The sequence below is a fragment of the Paroedura picta genome, chromosome 4 (genome assembly GCF_049243985.1).
Source record: "Paroedura picta isolate Pp20150507F chromosome 4, Ppicta_v3.0, whole genome shotgun sequence".
Classification (NCBI taxonomy): Eukaryota; Metazoa; Chordata; class Lepidosauria; order Squamata; family Gekkonidae; genus Paroedura; species Paroedura picta.
The window spans coordinates 100,609,740-100,632,517 of record NC_135372.1 but is presented as its reverse complement, the minus strand read 5'-3'; the positions used below and the strand labels follow the sequence as shown (position 1 = coordinate 100,632,517).

The 22,778-nt window shown below is 39.4% G+C and overlaps 1 protein-coding gene across 15 annotated transcripts in view; it reads right to left on the bottom strand.

Moving 5' to 3' along the window:
* NFASC (neurofascin) overlaps nt 1–22,778 on the bottom strand; it is a 208,626-nt gene that overhangs the window by 79,380 nt on the left and 106,468 nt on the right. For 14 of the 15 annotated variants that reach the window (XM_077334671.1, XM_077334672.1, XM_077334676.1 and 11 more), the window contains 6 exons: nt 20,848–21,044; nt 20,187–20,309; nt 18,007–18,177; nt 12,493–12,543; nt 1,283–1,394; nt 404–588 (listed from right to left, as the gene is read on the bottom strand). In XM_077334671.1, the coding sequence (XP_077190786.1) occupies nt 404–588; nt 1,283–1,394; nt 12,493–12,543; nt 18,007–18,177; nt 20,187–20,309; nt 20,848–21,044 (839 nt within the window). The remainder of the gene's footprint in view (nt 1–403; nt 589–1,282; nt 1,395–12,492; nt 12,544–18,006; nt 18,178–20,186; nt 20,310–20,847; nt 21,045–22,778) is intronic. The other variant, XM_077334686.1, reaches the window with a different exon arrangement.

Below are 22,778 nucleotides of genomic sequence, written 5' to 3'. Positions count from 1 at the left end.
TCTGAATAATGATTATTGATTGCTGGGTACAGATATTAGATTCTAAGAGGCAAGTATAATTCCTCTTGTATACAATTCAGACAGAATTCAAACACTTGGCAGTAACTATTGGTGCAGGAGTTAAAGAAGTCTTTTTTTTTAAAGTCTTAAAATTCTAAGTAAGAATTTGATTGCATTTTTGTTGAGGAAAGCCTTCTCCTTTCATGCTAACAAGAAAATAAGTATTATTCATTCACTTATTTAAAATATCCAAATACGCCAGAAGATTAAACCGGTCTTGCTAAGATGGGCTACTGAACAGTGGTTCTCTTCAGCTGCAACACCAGAACTTTCACCTCATTCAATATATATTACAAATAAAGACACTAGCAGACAAAAGGATGTTATAGTGAACAGGACATACCCTTCACCCTCACTGAGACGGTGTGACGGCTACTGCCCACTTTGTTGGATGCTAAGCAGAAGTATTCACCAGAATCTTCCTCAGAGACATTAGCAATACGAAGCGCTTTTCTGAAGTTCTCATAACTGATCCTGCCTGCAGGGAGCTCCCCTCCCCTCTTGTGCCAGATGATGTCTGGTGTTGGACTAAAGGAAGAAGAGAACAGGATTTGTGCACTTGGGATGAGAACTCTTGTAATTCAACATGTACTTTGGAAAAAGAAAGGCAGCAGTTCCCCAAAAGGTGGCATGTTAATAAGGAGTCTCACTGTATGGACTCTGGATCCCAGACAGGCTTGCCAAAGGAACTGGGAGGCTTCACTGATAAAGGGGCAATAACTTAATGATACAAGTACTTCCTTAGCAATGTATACACTTCTATATGATATACCAGACTTCTGTGGTAAACACGATTCAAAAAGCAATGCTAGGGACAATCTCTGTTAAGAGATATTTGAGCAATTGCAGAGTAAGCAACAGTAAACTACTAGAGAATAAACTAGAGGGATGAAACATCTGACATAAGGCTATGTAGAAACTTGTAAATTACTGGTTTTCATATTTCAGACTTTGCAATTGCTTGCATGTTGTTGATATAAAGGATTTAATTAGTAAAGAAAAAATCATGGCTCTTAAGAGAACAAGCCTAGGAGAAGTATGAGGCTTGCTCATGTGATCCCTGCGTCCCTTTTCCCTTCCCTTAATGATTTTTCGTGTTAATCCTATTAAAATCAGCAATTAAAAAATCAGTGAAACAGGAAATGTAACTGGGTGTGGGCAATACTTTAATATACTTGGCACGAAAGAGCCCATCCTTCTCCTGACACCAAATGGTACGTACACTCCGGAGGCAATGCATTCCAGCAAGAGATCCTCTCCTCTCAGGACCATCTGACTGCTTGAGATACCAGAAGGATACATGAAGCTGGGGTGTCTTTCAGTAACACCTCGGGCTGAAATCAGGACATAAGGGAAAAAACACACAGATTTGTAAATCTTTATCAGCAACCAAGACCTGAGCTTTTGGAAATGAGAAACAACTGACAGCAGGAAAAAATGCAAACATGTCACAAGACACACCAATTCTGAGTGTCTTCCCAAGGCCTGATGTAGAAATCATCAGACAGGCTGGAAGCAGATACTTAAATGATGCTAGGAAAATGAGAAGAGGAACAGAAGTGGTACAGAAGGGAACAACAAAACAGTGGTGTTTGAGATGGGTGACTTTATTCACAATGAGAACAGATTACATTTTATGTTTAATGATTTCTAAATTCTGACTTTGAGAAGGCATTCAAGATTTATATTTCTAAATTTCTTGTTTCTTTAAAATAAAATATTTATGTTTATCTCTGCACATTTAGCACTCTTCCTGGAAATAAAAATACTGTATTGAATTTGAACACATCCTACTGATATTTAAAAATCTCTTCTGATTTTTCATAGTACTTTGTAATGAAAAAGAAAAAAGTAGAAAAGGGAAAGGTATGTTTGCCAAACAGATGAAAATTGTTCCTTTAACTTCTCCTTTTTTTGCAAACATGAAAAACCTTCTTACTCTGGGAACAGCCGAGTCAGAATTAACACAATAGCAAAACATTTTGGTACCTAAATGGAAATATGAAGAAGAGTTGGCTCTTATATGCCACTTTTCTTTATCCGAAGGAGTCTCAGAGCAGCTTACAGTCGCCTTCCCTTTCCTCTCCCCACAAAAGACACCCTGTGAGGAAGGTGAGGCTGAAACAGCCCTGATTTTACTGCTCAGGCAGAACAGCTTTATCAGTGCCGTGGCGAGCCCAAGGTCACCCAGCTGGTTGTATGTGGGGGAGTGCAGAATCACACCCAGCTTGCCAGATTAGAAGTCCGCACTCCTAACTACTACACCAAGCTGGCTCTATGGGATTTTTCCTAGAAACAACAATTTAAGAAATGCAAGTAACCAAAGCAAGGGGTCACACGGGACCCAATTCCTCAGTGTTTTGAAGCACTCCAACTTACCTTCAGCTGCATTGCATGCAAACCAAAATTATGTACAAAGGCCTCTATTACTCTAGCACTATTTCATACTTGTGAATGGAGATAATGCTATAGGGAAACAAGTGCAGAGGTCGACATACAACAAGAAAAAGTGTGAATTTTACAGAAATCTTGATTCGCCCACTGAGCTCTCTCATATGGAAAGGCTGTGCCACTGCTTTCAATAGCACAATCAACTTCATGGCTGGATTCAGGGACAAGCAACCAAGGGGACTCCCTTGACACAAGAGCTCCAAGGCTGATCAGAAATGCTTTGCTTTCAGTCAGCCCACAGAATCATGAGGTGGCTGTTCTGGGCACAAGATGAGTACCGACTCCTGGGCTCCTTACTACAGCTTAAAGTCACCAGGATTGCCTCCTTGGCTCACTCTCAGCCCTGCACTCTCAAATATGGCTTCAGGTAAGTCCAGGCCCATGGCTTCTTTAACTACCTACATTCTCCTAAAGTTGGAAGGTGACTAAACTCAAAGGCCAAGGTAGATGTATCCCATTTCCTGGAGCTGCAGCTAATTTAGGCTGGGATCTGAAGGCCTGAACATATGCCTAAGGGAGCCTTGCCTTCAACAGCAGCCTCCCACTCTACCCTGCACTTTGGAAACAGGGATTTTCAAAGACATGGCATGTTGTGTCTACAGTTCAAACAAAGTAGCCAAAGTCACCAATCAATTAGCTCATGCCCTTACAACTTGCATAACTCTTGCATGAAAATCATGGGCAACTTTCCACTGTTGAGGGTGTGTGGTATTCTATCATAGTTATCTCCAAAATGTTTTCTAAATGAAAATTCTATTTTACTACAGAGCTGTTCATTGAAACACACTGTCCTGAGGTATCTGCTTTCTGTATAGAACCGTGAAAAAAGAAAGAATGGAAGAAAACAAAATTGAGCATCTTAGAATTTCTACAGTTTTTCCATGAGTCACATTTGCAGTTCAAGCTACAGCCCACACTTGAAACCTTTACTGACTTGAAAGAAATGGTGTGAGAATCACACTTTCAATGTATGATATATAATAGTAACCACTTCAAACCACGAAAAGGAAATTAATAGTTACCTCACAGTTAATTTGATGAACAAAATTATAGTGCAATCCTGGGGGAGGGAGCAAAACCACACAGGGAGCCAACAAGTTGCCTTGCCAGCATACCTCCAAAATTCACTGGTGGTAAGATCTATCATTTTGGTGGGTGGTCCAAAGTTATGTCTTGCTGCTCGAGCACAGGGGAGCATCTCTGAGTCTCACACTCTTCCACAGAACTACTGCCAAAGCTATGTTGTGGACTAGTCAAGCCCCATTTATCTGAGGGACCGCTTGTTTCCTTATGCTCCTTGAAGGGCTCTTCGCTCTGCGGGTAATAATTGGCTGGTTATCCCCAGCCCCCAGGAGGCGTACCTGGCCTTGACCAGGGCCAGGGCCTTTTCAGTCCTGGCCCCAACCTGGTGGAATGAGCTCTTGGAAGCGCTAGGGACCCTGACGGAGTTTCCAATGTTCCACAGGGCCTGTAAGACGAAGCTCTTCTGCCAGGCATTTGATTGAGGCCGGGCCAGGAAGAATTGTTCCCTCCCTTTGCAGACTTGGAAAAGCTGCCAAGACATTCCTTGTGGCTGCACCCTGGAGGATTACGACTGTCGGATGTGGGGGTCGGTGGTGGGAACAGTCAAATGGGTTATCCTGTTGTGTTTTTACCACCTCTTGGGTTTTACTGGGATATTTTACTGATTTCTGGGATTTTTGATTTATGTAAACCTCCATGAGCTGGTTGTTTTTGGGAGTGGCAGTCTAAATATAAATAATATAAATATAAATATAAATATAAATATAAATATAAATATAAATATAAATATAAATATAAATATAAATATAAATATAAATATAAATATAAATATAAATATAAATATAAATATAAATATAAATATAAATATAAATATAAATATAAATATAAATATAAATATAAATATAAATTCCATTTGATTGACTATAAAGCTTGAAAAAAGCTGCCATTGTATGTTGTAACTGAATGCATTGGCAGAACAAGGTGCTGTACTAGCTAAGCAGTAGTGCCCTGCAACTAGATGTGAGAATTTAAATGAAAAATAATTAAGGAACGTGACAACATTAGAATCAGGATGAATGAACTGGGTCAACTGGTACAATAAATGATAAAGCAATTATTCCTTACTGTTCCAAAAGGCTTAAATGACGAAAAAACCCATAGAATTCCATAGACAGTGACTGCAAAGGGTAGTAATGAGGAGAACAGATGCAAATTTTTGAGGATAATCAGCCAAGGGGCAATTATAATGACTATACAAGGGTTAACACAGAAGAAATAATTATGAAATACAAGAGTATTCCACAAGTACACAGAAGGTGCTTGCATGGAAAGCAGACCAGTCACATACATGAAAGCAACAAATGGTGAATCAGCTCAGATTGCAAAACCAACAAAAAAGAAAATTGTTTTTAGCACCTGAAGGCCATGTTAACGATAGTGCTAGCTTGGATCAATGACAAGTATTAAAAGACACACCAGTGGCAAAACAAAAAGGAAATTATGTCTTAAGCCTATTGTCCCTGAAGCAGAATAAGTTTAGACCAGAGATTTCTATTCTACAGTTGTAAAATTCATCCTGAAACAACGGTTCAGTTACAGACTTTGTTCTGTTTATGGGCATGGATAATGAAACACCATTTGAAGTACATATACGGAAAAGGAAGATAAAAGAATAAACACTTAACACATTAATTTCAGGACTTCCAAAAGACACAATCAATGACCAAGAATCTCTTTAGTGCTGAAACTTCTTAAGGTTACAGCAGTATTAAGTGGGATGACAATACATTTGTAAGAATTTGGTTAGTTAATTATTTAATTAATGCATTACCACTATAAGTGCATGTGTGATAGTACCTGGAAGATATGTTTACCACATTACTGATATAGTTGCTCCTCTTATAAATGAACTCTCCATTAACAGAGTTTGCTCTCCCATGGCCATGACAGCTTACATAGCATGGAGAGACACCTCACCAAGAACTTCTCTGGCACATATGCAATTAATGGGAATCAGATCAGAGAATTAATTTTGCTCTTGTACAACTCCTGTTTCTTTCAGTGGCACTTATACAACAGATGTTATCAATTGATTGTGCTGACTGTCTCGATATAGAGTAGACAGTCTTAATGTAATTTCTTCCTATGGCACATCTGTGAATATCATTGTTATGTGCTTGGGAAGTGGGCAGTGCAACTTCTTCAGGCTTTTCATAGATAAATTACAGATCTAAGTATAGTTAACTTGGCAGTGACCATCCATTGCAGTAATGGTAAGCTACTTATAATACAAATATAATAAAAAATATATTGGTGAACCTTGTTAAAACTGACACATTTGTAAAGCTTTTCTAGAAGGATCCATACACTTAACATTTCCACACATATTTACATAAAAGACAAGCACATTTGCCATTTACATGTCTGTCAGTGTATCTATAATTAATGGAATGAAACAAATACAGGAGGCAGAGATGCCAGCATGGATTTGATTTACAATATTTACATGCTCTAAAATCATATATGTTAACATAACTCCATGTCAACTTATTTATCATAAGTAGTACTAGATCACTAAAAAGACAATCTTTCATCTCTATTTCACTCCACAAAACTGCCCTGCTTTGATACCTCTGAAAGTCGCTGTGGGAACCTGCTGTATCTCATCTATTTTTTAAGCCTGTGCTGTGTAATCAACAACATATACATAACAATACCTGTTGCAGCATTATAGTCTGTTCAGTTTTCTACCTGTTCAATAAATGTACTGGTCAGCTACTACAGTTGTACTATAGCCATTACAGGATGTCAATGCAAAGTGCTGTAATTAATATACCTAGCTCCATAGACAGCTAATGTGCTAACAAATCCCAACTTTGGCTTATTTGAGGCCAGGGGATACACATTTGTCCTTGAATGTATTTGTGCACATAATCAATGTGGGGTAGTGTCTAGAATATTCAACCATGATTAGGAAGGCCTGGATTCAATGATTTACTCTGCCATGAAATTTACTCAGTGGTCTTGGTACAGTCACTATCTCTCAGCGTAACCAATGTATTTATTTATTAAACTTCTATTCCACCCTCTCTCAGCAGACTCAGGGTCTACCTACATCACAGGGCCATGGTGGGGATAAAATGGGCAGGAACCACCTATACCAATCTGTACTCTTTAGGAGAGGAGCAGGATAAACATAAAATAAAAATAAATAAATGGCTGGTATAATGCCAGTATCTCTACTAATCTCTTATGTACTGTATGCACACAAAGCTTTATCCTTTTTGCTAAAGCAAACCCTGAACATTGGAATAATGCTTAGCCAGATGCTAGCTACTCATCTATCACAGCATGCAAGAGGTACAGAGTTGAGTACTTGACAAAAATCCTCTTAATAGGATTTACAAATGTATAATGGGAAGAGATTATATGTTACTAAATTTAATGCTTCTGTACTATAAGGAATCATGCATATACTTCTGAAAAGAAAATATTCTGAGAGTGTGGATAGGGCACCAACAATATTTATATTATCCTGTGAAAATGGAATCTTGGCTCTAGAAAATTGTGTTATCTGAATATTTGATATTAGAGGCACATTTAACTTCTAGATTCAAAAAAACCTTATCTGTTTTTTTAATCAGCATCTAGAACATGTGGCAGTTATCCTCCTTGTGATGGTTGATATCTAATATTCTTGCACGGACTTATCTTGCACAGCTTTTACCATTCGACCTTCCTCTTTGACAAGCCCGGAATGAGGAATGCAATTGTGGGTTCTGGACAGCAGTGATGATGTAGGATTCCTGAATGCCTGCTAGCTGCTACAGGGGTTGCATCAGAGAATCCTAGTGTGTCTCAGTACCCACATACTGCTGCCTCCATATTCCAATACTAAGCATGACAGATGACTTAATTTTTCAGTGCAATGTCTACCTCTCTTCTAAAATACTAATGAGCATTAGCACACATTTTTGGAATCAGCATTTCCATTATTTATAGCTAAATGACACCTTATGCAGGACATAACACAAGATGCTCCTGATTTGATCAGGTCATTAATGCTGGAGAGGGTGTGTTTCCCCATCTAAATCACCCCTCTGACTGATTCTGCTGGCGGGTTTTAGTGCTGCTTCCACATGATGTTGTCAGCAACCCGAGGCTGTCTAGGGGCAGATTCCTCAGGCAGAATCAATCAGAGAGGTGATTTAAGATGGGGGGGGGCGACATGATGAAGCAACCCTCTCCTGATCAGCTAGGCGTCCATGTTTTTTGTTTTTAAGCCTTACTGTCTACACACAATCATTCTATGGAGTCTAGTCACCATGTCCAGCCTCTCACAAATCTACCAGAACATTAACAGAGACCATGCTGAGGAGCAGGGGAGTGAAGTTCAATTTGTTTCCACTTGTCAGGAGGCCATGATGAGGAGGTGGGAAAACGTGGGAGGGGTCTCCCATCAGGAAGCTTGCAAACGCGTGGCTTATAATCATGCATTTGCAAGCAGAAGGAAACGTGAGTTTTGGGCCTCTATGCTGAATTAGTTTCTGTGGTTGCATCTAATCAGCTATTATCTCCTCTTTGAGGCACTATTTTCTGCTTTCTTTCATGAAGAGATGCTACAGTTGCTGTGGAAGGCAACATCTAGAGATGTACTGTCCTCTTTGATAGCATATATAAAACATAGTTTGCCTTCGACATTTGGACAGTTTCTAACTTGTGAGCACATTTAGGCAGTAGTGTTTCATTCAGCAATGAACAGGAGGCATGGGAAATAAGCCTGGAAGCTGCAAGTGAGTTGTTTCCCTGTGGAATAACCTTCCTTCCTAAAATGAAGAAACTCATGGGATGAACGTTCCCTTCCAATGTAGGTGGCTTGAAAGCAGTACACCTGACCCCCTTACATTGGAGACATGTACATTCACTTTTATTGTCTTGATAGATTATCTGGAATTTATAAACAGCTTATCCAGTAAACTGTAGTAAAGGCAAATTTGAGTTCATTTGTAGAGTGCAATTAAACAATCTCTTGTTCAATCCCTGACACCTCCAGTTAAAATTGTTACTACTAGGCACAAAGGTTGAACTCAGTGTAAAGCAACTAAAAATTCTCATATGTTCACAAAGAAAAATGAGATCACTCCTTGCCTACTGCACAATGGATAGTTTCTCTTGAACAAAGTTATTTCAATCTACAGTCTATAGCTGATCAGTAAGAATTTGAGACAGATCAGCATACAAGATGGGCAGTTGATTGATTAATCACTGAGGTCTCAAGATTGACTGCAGAATTCCTACTAAAGGAGCTCAGTTTTTAGAAATAGATTCCTGAAATAAACATTATTAGGCAAAATAAGCCAGAAAAACAGTATCCCTACACGCTTTTGATAACAGTATGCAGTAAAACAAGCTAGGCAATAGGAAATGTGTTTAAAAATGAATTGTTTGGACAATTCTTTTTGCCTGAGTCATTAGACTAGACATATCTTATTTTAGCATAATATGCTTCTTGTAAGCATGGAACCCTCCTCTAGATGCAACAAGACACAGTCTAAGTTCTGAAACAAACATTCTACTCCTAATTATTTAATTTTATATGCCAGTTCCTTGAGTATCTCAGTGGCATCTCCTGTAGAGTATTCCTGACTTCAAAACCATCATAATCACAATTTTACCACACATAATGGGTGACCTTTTATTCACATACTAAACCTCTATAGTCTCTCACCTTCTATGACTTGGCCATTCCATATTCAGATAACCTGAGCTGAAAATTAATTTTGTGTTTCCACTGGGGAGAAAGGTGGAGCATACATGAAGTAAACAAATAAATGTAGAAGAAGAGGTTACCCTTAGTGAAAGCAATGTCTTATATCCCAACTGACCTAAAACCAACTCAAATTATAAAATTATTAGGCAATAAATTAATGTAATTGCAGAAAATGGCATTAAGTAACGATGGAAATCTAACTAGTGATTCTTTGTGGCAGGCTTCTCACCTTACACCCTGAGGATGAAAATACAGCCGCAATGCAAGAATACTAATCCCTTCACAGTAGGTACACTGGTTCCAGAAACTACAGAGTTGGACTAATATCAATGGAATCAAAAAGAGCATTGGAATGTAGAGGGCAGTCTTCTCTGCTGTACAGCCATACTGAAGGTGTCTGAGGGAAAGGGGACCATGTTCTAATAAGGCAATTAGCAGCAACCCAGAGGAGCAGAAAAAAAGGAAGTCTTTCTTGTGGCCTCAGGTAAGCTAGCCACATGAGTTACTACAAGCCCACATGCTGCAACTAGTTTTGTATAGAAAGAGGGAACTGTTGCAGAAATGCCGACTTCTGACATATATTTCTACCCTGGAGCACATGAATAGAGATGATATCCACATATTTGTCTGTTCATGCCACACCATCAGAAACCCTGCTTTGACAAGCTAACAAATGCATGGAGCTGTACATGCATAAAGGTAAAGGTATCCCCTGTGCAAGCACCAAGTCATGTCTGACCCTTGGGGTGACACCCTCCAGCGTTTTCATAGCAGACTCAATACGGGGTGGTTTGCCAGTGCCTTCCCCAGTCATTACCGTTTACCCCCCAGCAAGCTGGGTACTCATTTTACCGACCTCAGAAGGATGGAAGGCTGAGTCAACCTTGAGCCGGCTGCTGGGATTGAACTCCCAGCCTCATGGGCAGACAGCTTCAGATAGCGTTTCTGCTGCCTTACCACTCTGCGCTACAAGAGGCTCTGTACATGCATAGGTTCTATTAATATGTTTCCCTGAGCTAACTAAGATCTGGGAGGGATGCTTACTGCAGCTATCATGCTCCACACTATGTGCATTCAGTCTGCCAAAAATTATCCAAAAATTCAGAATAATGGAAGTGGAAAAGGACTAGTTGTTTCACTGACTTTTTAAAAGGCTGCTATTCTTGAATATCTACCGGTTAAGTTTATGTCTTGCTCAATACTTGTTAATCAATAGTTCCAATGCATCTGCGTAAATCTGGAAATATCCAGTTTGTACAATTACAGTGTTTTTCATCTAGTTAGCTGCTTTTTTTGCAGCAGCAGCCCACCATCACTCATCAGTCATGGCTTCCAATATTAAAAGGAGCACAGGTAAAATAAAAAATTTCATTCAAGATTTTTTGAACTGAGATTTACTCCTTAAATACTTCTGTGTGTCATCAGTGTCTGCCCATGAACCCAGCTAACCTTGTGATTGATTTTTGAAATCACTTCTTGACCTCTATCTTTGTATGCAAAAAAAAACTAGTTAGGAAATCTATCTATTATCAGTCATATAAAGGTTACATCTGACTGTCTAGGCACAATGAATGGCAAACTGATAAACTTTATGATCTGAATTATCATGATTGTGGGGGAACATTGCCTGTTTTCTGGTAAACAAGATGATTTTGTTCATGGATTGGAGAAAACCAGTCATAGCTAATGATGAACAACTGGCCACCATATAGGTGCAAATTGACTCAACCTGGTGTTATTCTTGAGATTAACTTTGTCATGAAACATTGAGGTGATCTAATCTGGAGTTCACCTCAGGTGTAACTGGGGGAGTTTAAATGAGCTAAATTCTGTTGGCAGTCTGAAGTTTGGAACATGCCTTATAAAAAAAACTAGCTTTGTGAACAGCTCCCCTGCTCAACTTCCAATTAACATAAATTTAAAGTTGACAAAATACTGCAGCCATGAGATAAATCATATTTAAAAATTTTTAATTTATTAACTTGACTTTTATACCCCCCTCCCAAGTGAGGCTGGCTCTGTCATGAACAATATCAAAAAGTGGGTCTCTCTTTCTACCCTCCTTGAACAAAATATTATGTCATTTGGGAAACATAAATATGTACAATGGAAGCATCAATCTGAGATGAAATATGTGGGTCATTCACAACTGGGAAATAAATGTGTCTGTGTTGTGCAAAAAACTGATCGCATGCATGCTTTATTAAGAGCACTGTACAACTTGCTGCATTTGTGTTAGAGAAATCAGCAGGAGTCTTTTGCCCCCCACCCAAGACTTTCAAAAAGTTGTCTAGTTTTATTTTCTGAAAACCCTCCCCACCCCTCTTTCTCTTGGAATAAAATCCCTTTTCCACAATGGTTTACATTATCACACCATTTGCACACCACTTTCAACCTCTTGCGAAAGAATGATTGTGCCCCAGAGGAGCTAAGTGATTGTATATCTGAAGCATAATTTCTAATGCAGACTTCCTCTCTGTATTCTATTCTCTAGAGGTAGTCAAAGGAAAGAATGGAGAATCTTTTGAAACATTTATCAGACATAAAACACCACTGCAAATAATATATAGCATCAATCCAAGGAGAAAAATCAAGACTTTTTGTCTTTATACAGACATATTGAATTATTGTTATAATTTAAGATATTTCCTTTAAATTGAGCAGCAAATGATATATATTTTTCTTTGTATTAAGATCACTGTGAGGATTTCAGAAACCTTGTGTGGCAGTTTTGTTACTGTCATTTAAATTATTGCTATGAAAACATGAGCTTCAGGTAACAGGTTTCTATGACATTAAAAAAATCTGACTACTGTATCATGTTGGATGGAAAGATTGTTTTTGTTTTACACACTCACATACACACAAATAAAAACCCCATTCAACAATGCATGAATAAAGTGCAAATTCACAGCTATGAATTGCTTTAAGGATATTAATTCAATGATTCCAATCACATCTGCCGTTTAACAAAAAAGACAAACTTCATGTTCTGAAGACTAAGAAAATATGTTTGTTGAAGTCTGAATTTTCAAGGTCCAGAGGTATAGATAGTTTCAATAGGCCATTCTAAATTGGCTTGCCAGTTTTCAGTGACTGACCAACAAGTGATGTTAACACAATAGTAAGTCAGGTTAGATACAGAGGAGTTAGAACATGAAGTTCTCCAGAAGTCAGTGTTGACTCACCACTGTATATGTCAGTGTGATTTCGAAAGGACGTTTCATTATGGGGATGCTCTGTAATAAACAAAAGAACATGAGCGTACCAAAGGCAACAAAGCATGCACTGAGTAACAAAAAGCATAATGGAGGAGAGGAGCACAAAAGGAAATACAAACATACAACACAAAAAAATTCTAATAAAATGAAATCAAAGCCAAAGGCAACATAACAAATAGATCACTCCAAAAAACTTCAACACAATTTGGAAACAACAACAAAGCAGCAACAGAAAACAGCAATTAAAAGGAGGAAACAGCTTATTAAAAAAAACAAAACAAAGAAATGTGTTTTTTTTAAAACATAAAATTAAATTACCAGCTCACATTTTCAAACATATTGGATTGTTCCATTGGACTTTCAAATAACTGGAAATTCTCATCATTATTTAACATCCAACACACCATTCTGGTTTTCTAGAAGAGCAATTATTTTGTCATTAAACCTTCTAAAGTGAGAGAAACATCCCTTCTGCTTTGCCCTATGTACAAAATGAAGGATCAGAACACCAGAAAACTCACTATTAGACTGAATTAGCCTCCCTTAAAAAGCTAATATTTCCATGAGACATGCCTACATTCTATTAACTCTCAAATCAACTTCTATCTCTACTAAACTTTGAAGAAGCAGAGGATGGGGAACATATCAAGAATCTCAAAGTTTGCTCCATAGGCCTGCAATAAACATGCTTCCAATTTTGTGTTTGATCTGCTGGTTAAGTTATCTGTGTCTGTCTTTCCATCCTCCTCCTATGTGTAAATGCCACTGAGACATTCTGTGACATGGCTACTGTATTGGCTAAAATCTCATCTGTAGCCCTAATAATACTTCATTTATATGCGGACAAGATATTGTGTAAAACCTGTCCTGACTGGCCCTCTGTGGAGGATATGCACCCAATAGGGAGAAGGCACTCCCCCACTGAAGGCCAATCACAGGTCTTCCCTCCTTCATGCTACTTCTGGGCACTTGGCAAGGAGGAAGAGCTGACAGGGGGTGGGGGAGGCTGGCTGGCTGCGATTCACTGTGGGTGCAATGCCGACCCTGGTGGCCTAGCTCCCATGACTGGGCCACCATGCTCCCAGACCTCCTGCTTGTTGGGGAGTAGGGAACACCAGCTAGCTCACTATTTCTAAAACGGGCTTTGGCATTAATAGTTCATAAATTCTCATGAAAAAACAAGACCATGATACAAATTGGTACTTATATTCATCAAAATCGACCATGGTTTCATATCATTCTGGATTCTAGTCACTGAGTCATCAGAGTGTAGAATCAATAAGTATAACCAGAATTTTGATAGATGTGAACATTTTCAATAGTGTGTGAATTCTATATTAATTTAACAGAAAAGTCGTGGTGAAGGAGAAACAAAAAAGTTTACTAAAAGCAATTGTTGAAATTATTTCATTTCTAAGGAAAGAGAGAATATAGACTCCCAATATTAATTGTACAATGATAAATACATAATATCATATATCCTAACCAACTGTACTACTCTAAGGTAGCATTATTCAGAAGCCAGATTAAAGAATAACTTTAGAAGTTAATTTATTGAAGCTTTTTAAATGCTTTATGTATGGTGAGTAGTGACAAGAGGTGTAGAATAGGGAAGTAAGCTGGACTGGGAAGACACAGATGGGAACATCACTGTTTTCTTCCAGTTTTGTACCTATCATGTTTTTTATCTACCTACCTTCTGAATCAAGAGGCTTACTATATACATAAGGACCTTAAGAAAAACTGAGTAGTGGAACTCTACCAAACCCAGCATGGTAATCAATGTTCTTTTGTTTACAAGTAAAACTCATGGATCGACTAAATTCATTTCTAAGTAAATGTACAAAAGATCGCAATTTGCTCTTGTATCATGGTACATAAAAAAAAATATCATGCATATATCCTGCCTATTTTTCATGCTGAAACACAAGGTGATATAAATTCTCAGAAATTCTTTCATCCAGGCACTCATTAGACACAGACCTGCTTAGTTTCAGCAACCTTGCTATAATATGACCCTTCAGCCTATAGTCTGCACCAAAACTATGCCTTTTGCTTTCTTTTCATTGGGAATAGTGGATCAAAATAATGAAGTAATAATTTGCAAGGGATGGGCAAATTTGCAATGCAAAATATAGGTCACAAACTCTGGCTTAAAAAACAGTTCAAGCTATTAAAAATACAAAGGGTATTCCATTTCCTTTTAATACTAGAGACACAAAGAATCTGTTTAATATCCAGGAACCCAACCTTCTATAAAAAGGGCCACCAGGGAATGAATCTGTACACTACAGATGTCCAAGAAAATACTTAACAGCAATTACAGATACTCAGAGTATGACACATAGCAGTCTTAAGGAGCCTTTCAAAATACCATTGCTAACCTGAAGGTCATATCGCAGTGTAAAGATTATGAGTAACCATAGCATACACATCAAGGTTAACATTGTCTGCACATACATTTTACTACCCAGATTCTTCCAGTTGCTCAGTTTCAATATTCTTCTATGACATCTGACAGGCCAATAGCCTAACCTGGAATAAATAAACTTGCCTGCATTGACATCACTAAAGTATGGGCCATAAACACACTAGAAAGGGTATTTTTGAGAATGTTAAAAAGTTATTCAGGGACAAGTCGCAGCATTTGACTGAAAACACAGATTTTGGGTCATTTGCACGCATTTTTGGGTCCATGGTAATATATCCCTTGCTAGATACAAAACTATTCAAATGCAGCCCACTGTTAAAAAGGAAGGTAGACGTACATCATTTCAGAGCAAAAGGCAGCCTTTTAAAAATAATAATAATATGGAGCACCATCACGTTGAATCAAAACATGTCAGATTTCTCTGCACAGGAGTCATACTCCCCACCTATCTTTCCAAGATTATGGATTCATTTCTTTCTTCCCAGTATTGCTACTTTCATGCAGAGTATGTTGGTAGCAGGGATGCTCAACTGTTAGATGACGGTAGTGCTGGCATCCACAGCATCAGTGTACTTATACTTCAGCTGGCCTTGATTAGAAATTTTATTTACGTTTCAAGAGTCTGTAATGACCAACTTGGTCATTACTGCTCGGTCAGAACTGCTAAAAATGTACCACTAACGTTCAAGTACAACATTTTCAAAAGAAATGGAGGTTGAAACCTTATGTTCTACTTTCAAAGTAGACAAACTATTTGCACTTAGCTTCCTGACCCTGGGAATCAAGTAAACAAGGCCTCATTTTCATAAAGCAATTAAGAAGAAGAGTTGGTTCCTATATGCTGCTTTTCTCTTTCTGAAGGAGCCTCAAAGCAACTTACAGTCACCTTCCCTTTCTTCTCCCCACAACAGACACCCTGTGATGTGAGTGAGGCTGAGAGAGCCCAGATATCACTGCTCGGTCAGAACAGCTTTCAGTGCTGTGGTGAGTCCATGGTCACCCAGATGGCTGCATGTGGAGGAGTGCGAAATCAAACCCGGCTTGCCAGAATAAAAATCAGCATTCCTAACCACTACACCAAGCTGGCTCTCTCTTTAATTAATTAAAATATTACATCCCACCATTCCTCTTGGTTCAAGGTGGCTTACAACAATAGTTAAAATATCCCCAGCTAAAACCAATGACAAAATAGCAAGCCCCAAATCACTCCCTCTCTCCTGCTTAAAAGATATCTGCCATTTAAACTTGCCCAAAATCTCTGGCAAACAGGCAGGCCTTTCAGTATCTCATCAAACACTCTAGGTAGGAGACCCCTTCAGGGTGTTGCGAGTTTGCGCCATTTACTTGGACAGAGTAAACATACATTTATAGCAGTGGCTGTATGATCAATACTTGACTGCCATATACTGACACAGGGAGCATATTCTACAGAGACAGAGCTATAATGGAAAAGGCCCAATCTCTGGTTAATGTCAGCTTGGCCACCCTATGGGGTGGGTAGCGAACAAATAACTGCCCAATGACCACAGTTGCTGCACAGGGACATACATATAAAAGGAGATGGCCCTTCAAATATTAAGGTCCTAGGATGTGAAGGACTTTGCTGACACATTCTGGACCATTCATAGCTTCATCATCATCATCAAATTTATTCCCTGCCACTCCCGTAGACTGGCTCAAGGCAGGTTACAATGATACTTTGATAAAATCCCCGAATAAAACTCTATTAAAACAGAACACAACAATAATACAATACAAAACAGAACAGAACATGGCGGAAACAGCACACAACACCCATCCCCCTAGAATACCTAATAGTGGGGGTTGGAGGAGGGCCATCAATGTCACATTAGCCCAGGGTGCTAATCTAGCACTAGCACTTCAAGGGCAGACCCACATAAAGCATGTTGTGGTAATCCAACCATGAGTTAATAGAAGCACGGATCAGCATGGGAGGAGCAGATCAATCTACATAATGAATACTGTACAATTTCCAAAGGCTTTTCTCTGAATGTTCTTGTAAGTAGCAGATGATATCTGACAGTAAGGAATGGGCTTCTGAATTCCAGTAGGAATTGCCATGGAACTGAAATATCCAAAGTGAATTCAATATACATCCCTCTGGCTTTATTCTACTTGTTAAATGTTACAAAAATAATCATGGCTCTGAATAATAGGCTAATATTAATGTTAGCAGTGAGGTCCCTATGTCCCTTAGCTTTTGACGTGTATCTGTAACATCGTGAGTGGACCAGAGATGCCCAACTTGCTTCTCATAGCACTAGGGGTAAACCATAGAAAAAGTAAAGATGAGATGAACAGACTCAGGCGAAGCACAGGAGTCTGTACAATGCCAAATACATTCACATAACCATTGTAGAAATGTATAAAGTGTGGGAAACCGAAATACTAAAAATATTTTGCTATTTTAACAAGCTGTCATGAACATTTCAAAATGACCACTGCACCATAAAACACTTCCTGAACATGAACAGTCGCCCAAAAAACCTTTTTGGAATGGTGTGGACCACAAGACTCAAGTTTGTCCATACAATGGGTGCAAATATTTGCAGCAGGTACTGGAAGTGCCCTAATATTAAGGCCAATTGTTAGCAATATTAGTGTGTTATATCATACCTTTCCATTATGCAGATCTTTTTGTGCATTAGTTGAACTGAATGGCACCACAGAATCCAATAGATATAACTTTTTTTTTTTAAAGGTAGATATGAAGAAACTGGCCAGTGTGGGCAACTGTCTGCCCAACCAATATGCATATTACAAAACACATTTTTGACCCCCACACCTCCATCATGATGCCCTGAGCTGCTAGGAGGGAGGCCACAAAACCTACATGACAAATAAAAAAAAGCTAATACAATTTAATGTCTCTCCAAACATGCAGCAAGAAAACAACATCACTGAGGCAACATGAACAAAACCAAAATAACGCTCATGTTTGTAAGGAGACTGTTTCTCTGTATAATACCAAAATAATAAGATACAGAAGAGATCTTGTTCAAATCTGGCAGGTCAACGTAAATACTTACTGGTCAGGATCTTAAGAGTATAAGGATTTTTTTGCTGAATGGTGTGGGTGAAGGCAAAGCGAGCGTTACAGCTGTAGTCAGTCAGGTCATCCTCCTGCATGACATTGGAGAAATACAAGTCACCATTCTGTCCCTGGGAGACACGCTTGTCTTGGTGAATTGGCTCCATGGCTGTAAGAAAGAATAATAATTCTTGTTGGAACAAATGGCCTTGCACCCTTTCATTGAACCTAATGGCATATGCACTGGCTAAAGACCTGGAAAAGGCATACAGTGATTAAGGCATATAGCACATAGGAATCATACCTACTGCATGCATACATAAAAAGTGCATGGTCCTGATTGGCTCTCACAGGAGAGCATTCCCCCAACAGGGTGAGCGCCAGGTGTTGGAAGGACTAATCACTGCCTCTTCCCACCCTGTCCTTCTCTTCCTAGCACTTCCCAGGAAGGCAAACAGCTGGCAGGAGGCAAGCTAAGGGGCTGTAGGCAGCCGTCCATGAGCCCAGCACCTCCTGCCACAGTACCACTGTGTTCTGCCCCCTCCTGGCTAACAGGAAGCGCACTCTGTTCTCTGCCTTCTTGGGAAGGTGAGGGAAGACGGCTGGGAATCCAACATGGTCACTCAAAATTAATATGTCATATAAAGAGGGAATACTGAATTAAAGGTGATGAACCACTGATCTAACTTCTCTCCCTGCATTTTCTATCACAGAGATTTTCTTTAGTGCCAGATACTGTGGATAATATACCTGGAGCAGACTAGAATTTAAAGGCCCAAGGCCACAAATACAATTCAACCATTTCCCCATCTGTTTTAAAGGCCATTCACATATTGGTTTAGCTCACTGCAATATTTTATAGAAAAGAGATCAGCAGTCTCAAATGATGCACCTACTTTAGGACAGTATCACATTGGACTGCATGCGGAGCACAGAAAGGCCCTCTGACATGCTAGTTTTGTACATATAGGGAAAGGGTTTTTTGACAGTCAGAAAGAAAGGGATGTGTAGTGAGCAAACATCTAACTCCACATCCAGAGCTGCAAGCGATACAGCTCAACAAAAAATACACTATGTAGACCTGCTGATAGCTTAGCTTTGTGCAAAAACAGATGAGACATTTGGCAACTTGATATTGATATTGCATGTGCCACCTCACAATAAGTCAACTCTGCTCCCTGCTGGGGATCATTTTGACTTAGGAAATTATTACAGGCAGAAAGCTAATGCCACTTCTCCACCCATGCTGCAGTCCTGATATTATGACTTATAGCCAAATATCTTGTCTTGAAAGCCAGTGAAATGAGGGAGGACAGTGTGGAATTAGCGAATTAAAGTCATTATTTGTATCCAGACAATGTCAAATACTAAGTACTCCTCAAAGAGGAATAATCATTAGACCCAAACCTAGGAAAGAGGAGCAGGGGGATAGAATTAAGGGTTTCAACAGAAGAAAGAGACATATCTGAAACCAGGAACACCATAGAAACCCATAGTTGGATTTGAAGAACCAATTTCTTCAAGCTCCACCACCATCACTATCCCCCTTCCCCATTAACCTGTCATCTGAACTCATTGCACTGAATGTATAATAAGCTTATTTGAGAAGATGCACATAATTTGTGTACATGATGTTTTTGTGTGTGACTGATTCACACTATCATTTTACCTCACTGGTTCATGTGGAAAGGAAAATGTTTACAGACTGAAAAGGAAGATTCCATTTTGGTTGCATGGAGAGTCTCTCACTGGCAGCTGCCACCAAGACCAACTCTAAAGTAACCCAATAACTGCTTATGGTGGAATTTGTTCAGGGCATTAATGAAGCAATATGTAATTCAAATGCACTTTAGTAAATCTAGATCCTGCTTGACACTGCAAGAGACCTCAAGCATATTTCATACTGATGAAGACTATTAGTCCCCATTTCTTTTATCTGATTTGCAAGCTGCAACTATTCATTCATCATGATTAGATTTTCCCCACTGCAGTACTGAGAACAATAAATAATAAATAATTTTCACTTTTTTAATGCCATAATCAATAGTGGCCTATTAGTGGCTGACACACTTGAGAATCATCAAGGAAAATGGCTTAAACCCATAGTGTGAATTCTATTAAGGAACACTTGTAGTATTCAAGTGCATCTCTAGCAATGCAAACAACATGCAAACTCACAGCTGCTCATCCAGAAAATGGCAGGAGGTGGCAGTCCAGGAGGAGGATTGCATGCCAAGATAAGTGGGGCACCTTCATGAACCTCTTGAATGTCCAGATTTTCCTTTGGCCACAAAGGTGACTCTGCAATAAACAATAAGTTTCAAAAGAAAATATACATCAGCAGGCATGGATTCCTGAAACTGTTTTCAGTACTGCACCCTCCTTCCAGGCATTAGATGTTTACTAGTATCCTTCTTGTTTTTCATGCTTTATTGATTCTACACCCCTATGCCTTACAGCCTTCTCTATTTAATCCTCTCCACTTTCCCACAATCCTTGAGAAGCCGTGGATTAAAATTCTGATCCAGTCAGCATCTACAGTAGCTTCAAGAATACTCAGCTCTAGCAGTTCAACATTTGAGGGTGGTGGCACAAGCAGTAGTTACCCAGAACATAACTGCTCAATGACCCCTCAGCACTGGCTTCTTAATGTAGTCGCATGGTGAGGGAAGGGTTTTTGCTAGGAAAAATCATTGCTGGTATTAATTCTGAAAATCTGTATATTGTTGAAACTACATTCTAACAACAACCAAGTTTTAAAAACCCACTAAATTAAGTTATACTCTCTCTAAGCTATAATCCTCAGCTTTCCAAACCTTGTAGTAATTATCATACTCACTTGAAACCTGCAGGATTATTTTGTTGGAAATGGCTGTTCCAAAGTCATTCCGAGCAAAACACTGATATTCCCCCTCGTAGTCCTCTGGCCTACCACCACTGCGAAAGTCAATGCTAAGTGTACCCGATTTGCGTCTCATGCTTACTCTTGGATCCTTTGCAACATTGAAGAACTTCCCATTTCGTGTCCATGTAAATCTATAAACAGGAACATATATATGAATATATGAAGCTGCTTCAAACGGAATTAGTCTACTGGTATACTTAGCTTAGCATTATATACTGTTGACTGGAAATGGCTCTGCAACATCTCAGGTGTTTCTATTCCTCTTAATCAGCTGGGAATGTCAGGGGCTGAACTTGGAACTTTTTGCATTCAAACGCTGGGCTCTACCACAGAACCACTGCCCTTCCTACAGTTAACCTAGAGTTCCAATGATTTTTCCCACGTAGGAAGACTTTTATTCACTGCTATATAGTTTACAGATTATTTGTGAGCTTTTCTGTTTCACCATATTATTTTATTTATTTTGATTTTATTTTTATACTTATTTATTAATTATATTTTAAAATTTATTAATTATATTTATATGCTGCCGCTCCCAGTCCTGCCATCTCACATATACTGTCCTCCCTTATCAGCTCAGGGCAGTTTATATCGGGAGTACAACACAAAAGCACAAAGATTTAAAACATCATATAAATGGCTTGGCCATCTCGTGGTGGCACCGTTTGCCTAATGCCCCACCAGATGTCCTGTTAGGCCTACTAGAGGTGGAGGCCACCTGGACGCTGCAGTTGCTCAGTCTAATAGTCCTGGGGAACTTCAACATTCACGTGGATCTACTGTCTTCTGGACATGGCCCAAACCTAGTGTTGTTCATGGTGACACTGGGGATGTCACAAGGTGTTGTTGGCCCTACCCATCAAGCTGACTATACCCTGAACCTGATCTTTGGAGCAGGTGTGGATCTGATGGCGGTTAATCCCATCCCATGGTCAGACCACTATGCTCTGAGAGCCTGGCTCTGTGTACCACCTCCTCCATGTTTAGACAGAGGGCATATTTTAGGCCACCCACAGAGCCTTATGGATCCAGATGGATTCCTGAATCCTCTGTGGGATCCGATGCCTCCCAGTGCCTCACTAGATGATTTGGTCAGTGACTGGCATGACTGAATGCTGACAGCCATTGATGAGACTGCTCCCCAACACACTGTATGTCCCTACCTCAAATGAGCATCTTGGTACACCCAGGGAGATGAGATGACTACAGCAAATGTGGCGGAAGACTGAAGCATCCAGAGAATCCTATAGGATGTTTATGAGATCATATGAGATGGCAGTGAAGGTGGTGAGTTTTATGCAACCTCCATTGCATCCATGAGCTCACACCCAGCACAATTATTTAGGGTAATAATTCGGTCTCTTACTGCCCTTGAAGATGCAAAGAGTAGTCAATTGGAAATTAGCTGTGAGGCTTTTGTGAGCTATTTTGTGGATAAAGTCTCATCACTCTGCCTTGACTTCCCACAAAGTCTTGATATAGTAAACGAACTGGAGGCTCCTTGGCCGTCTTTGGAGGTTCTGTTTGAAGGCTTCATATGACTCTCATTAACCAAAGTGGTTACTAACTTCAACAAGACTAACCTCTTGCCTACCTGCCCCCTTTCCTTCTTAGCCACTCAAATTGAGTAATAAGACTGGAGGTCCCCTACAAGAAATTATAAATATCTCCCTATCTACTGGGGCTCTGAATGAGGCAGTGCTTCGGCCCCTGTTCAAGAAGCCATCACTGGATCTGTAGGACCCATCCAGATACTGCCCTGTCTTGCATCTTGTGTTTTTGGGTAGGTCACTGAAAGGGCTGCCGCAGACCAGCTTACCAAAAAGAACCGATGATAAAGGAAATCAGATGGCTGTTGAATAAAT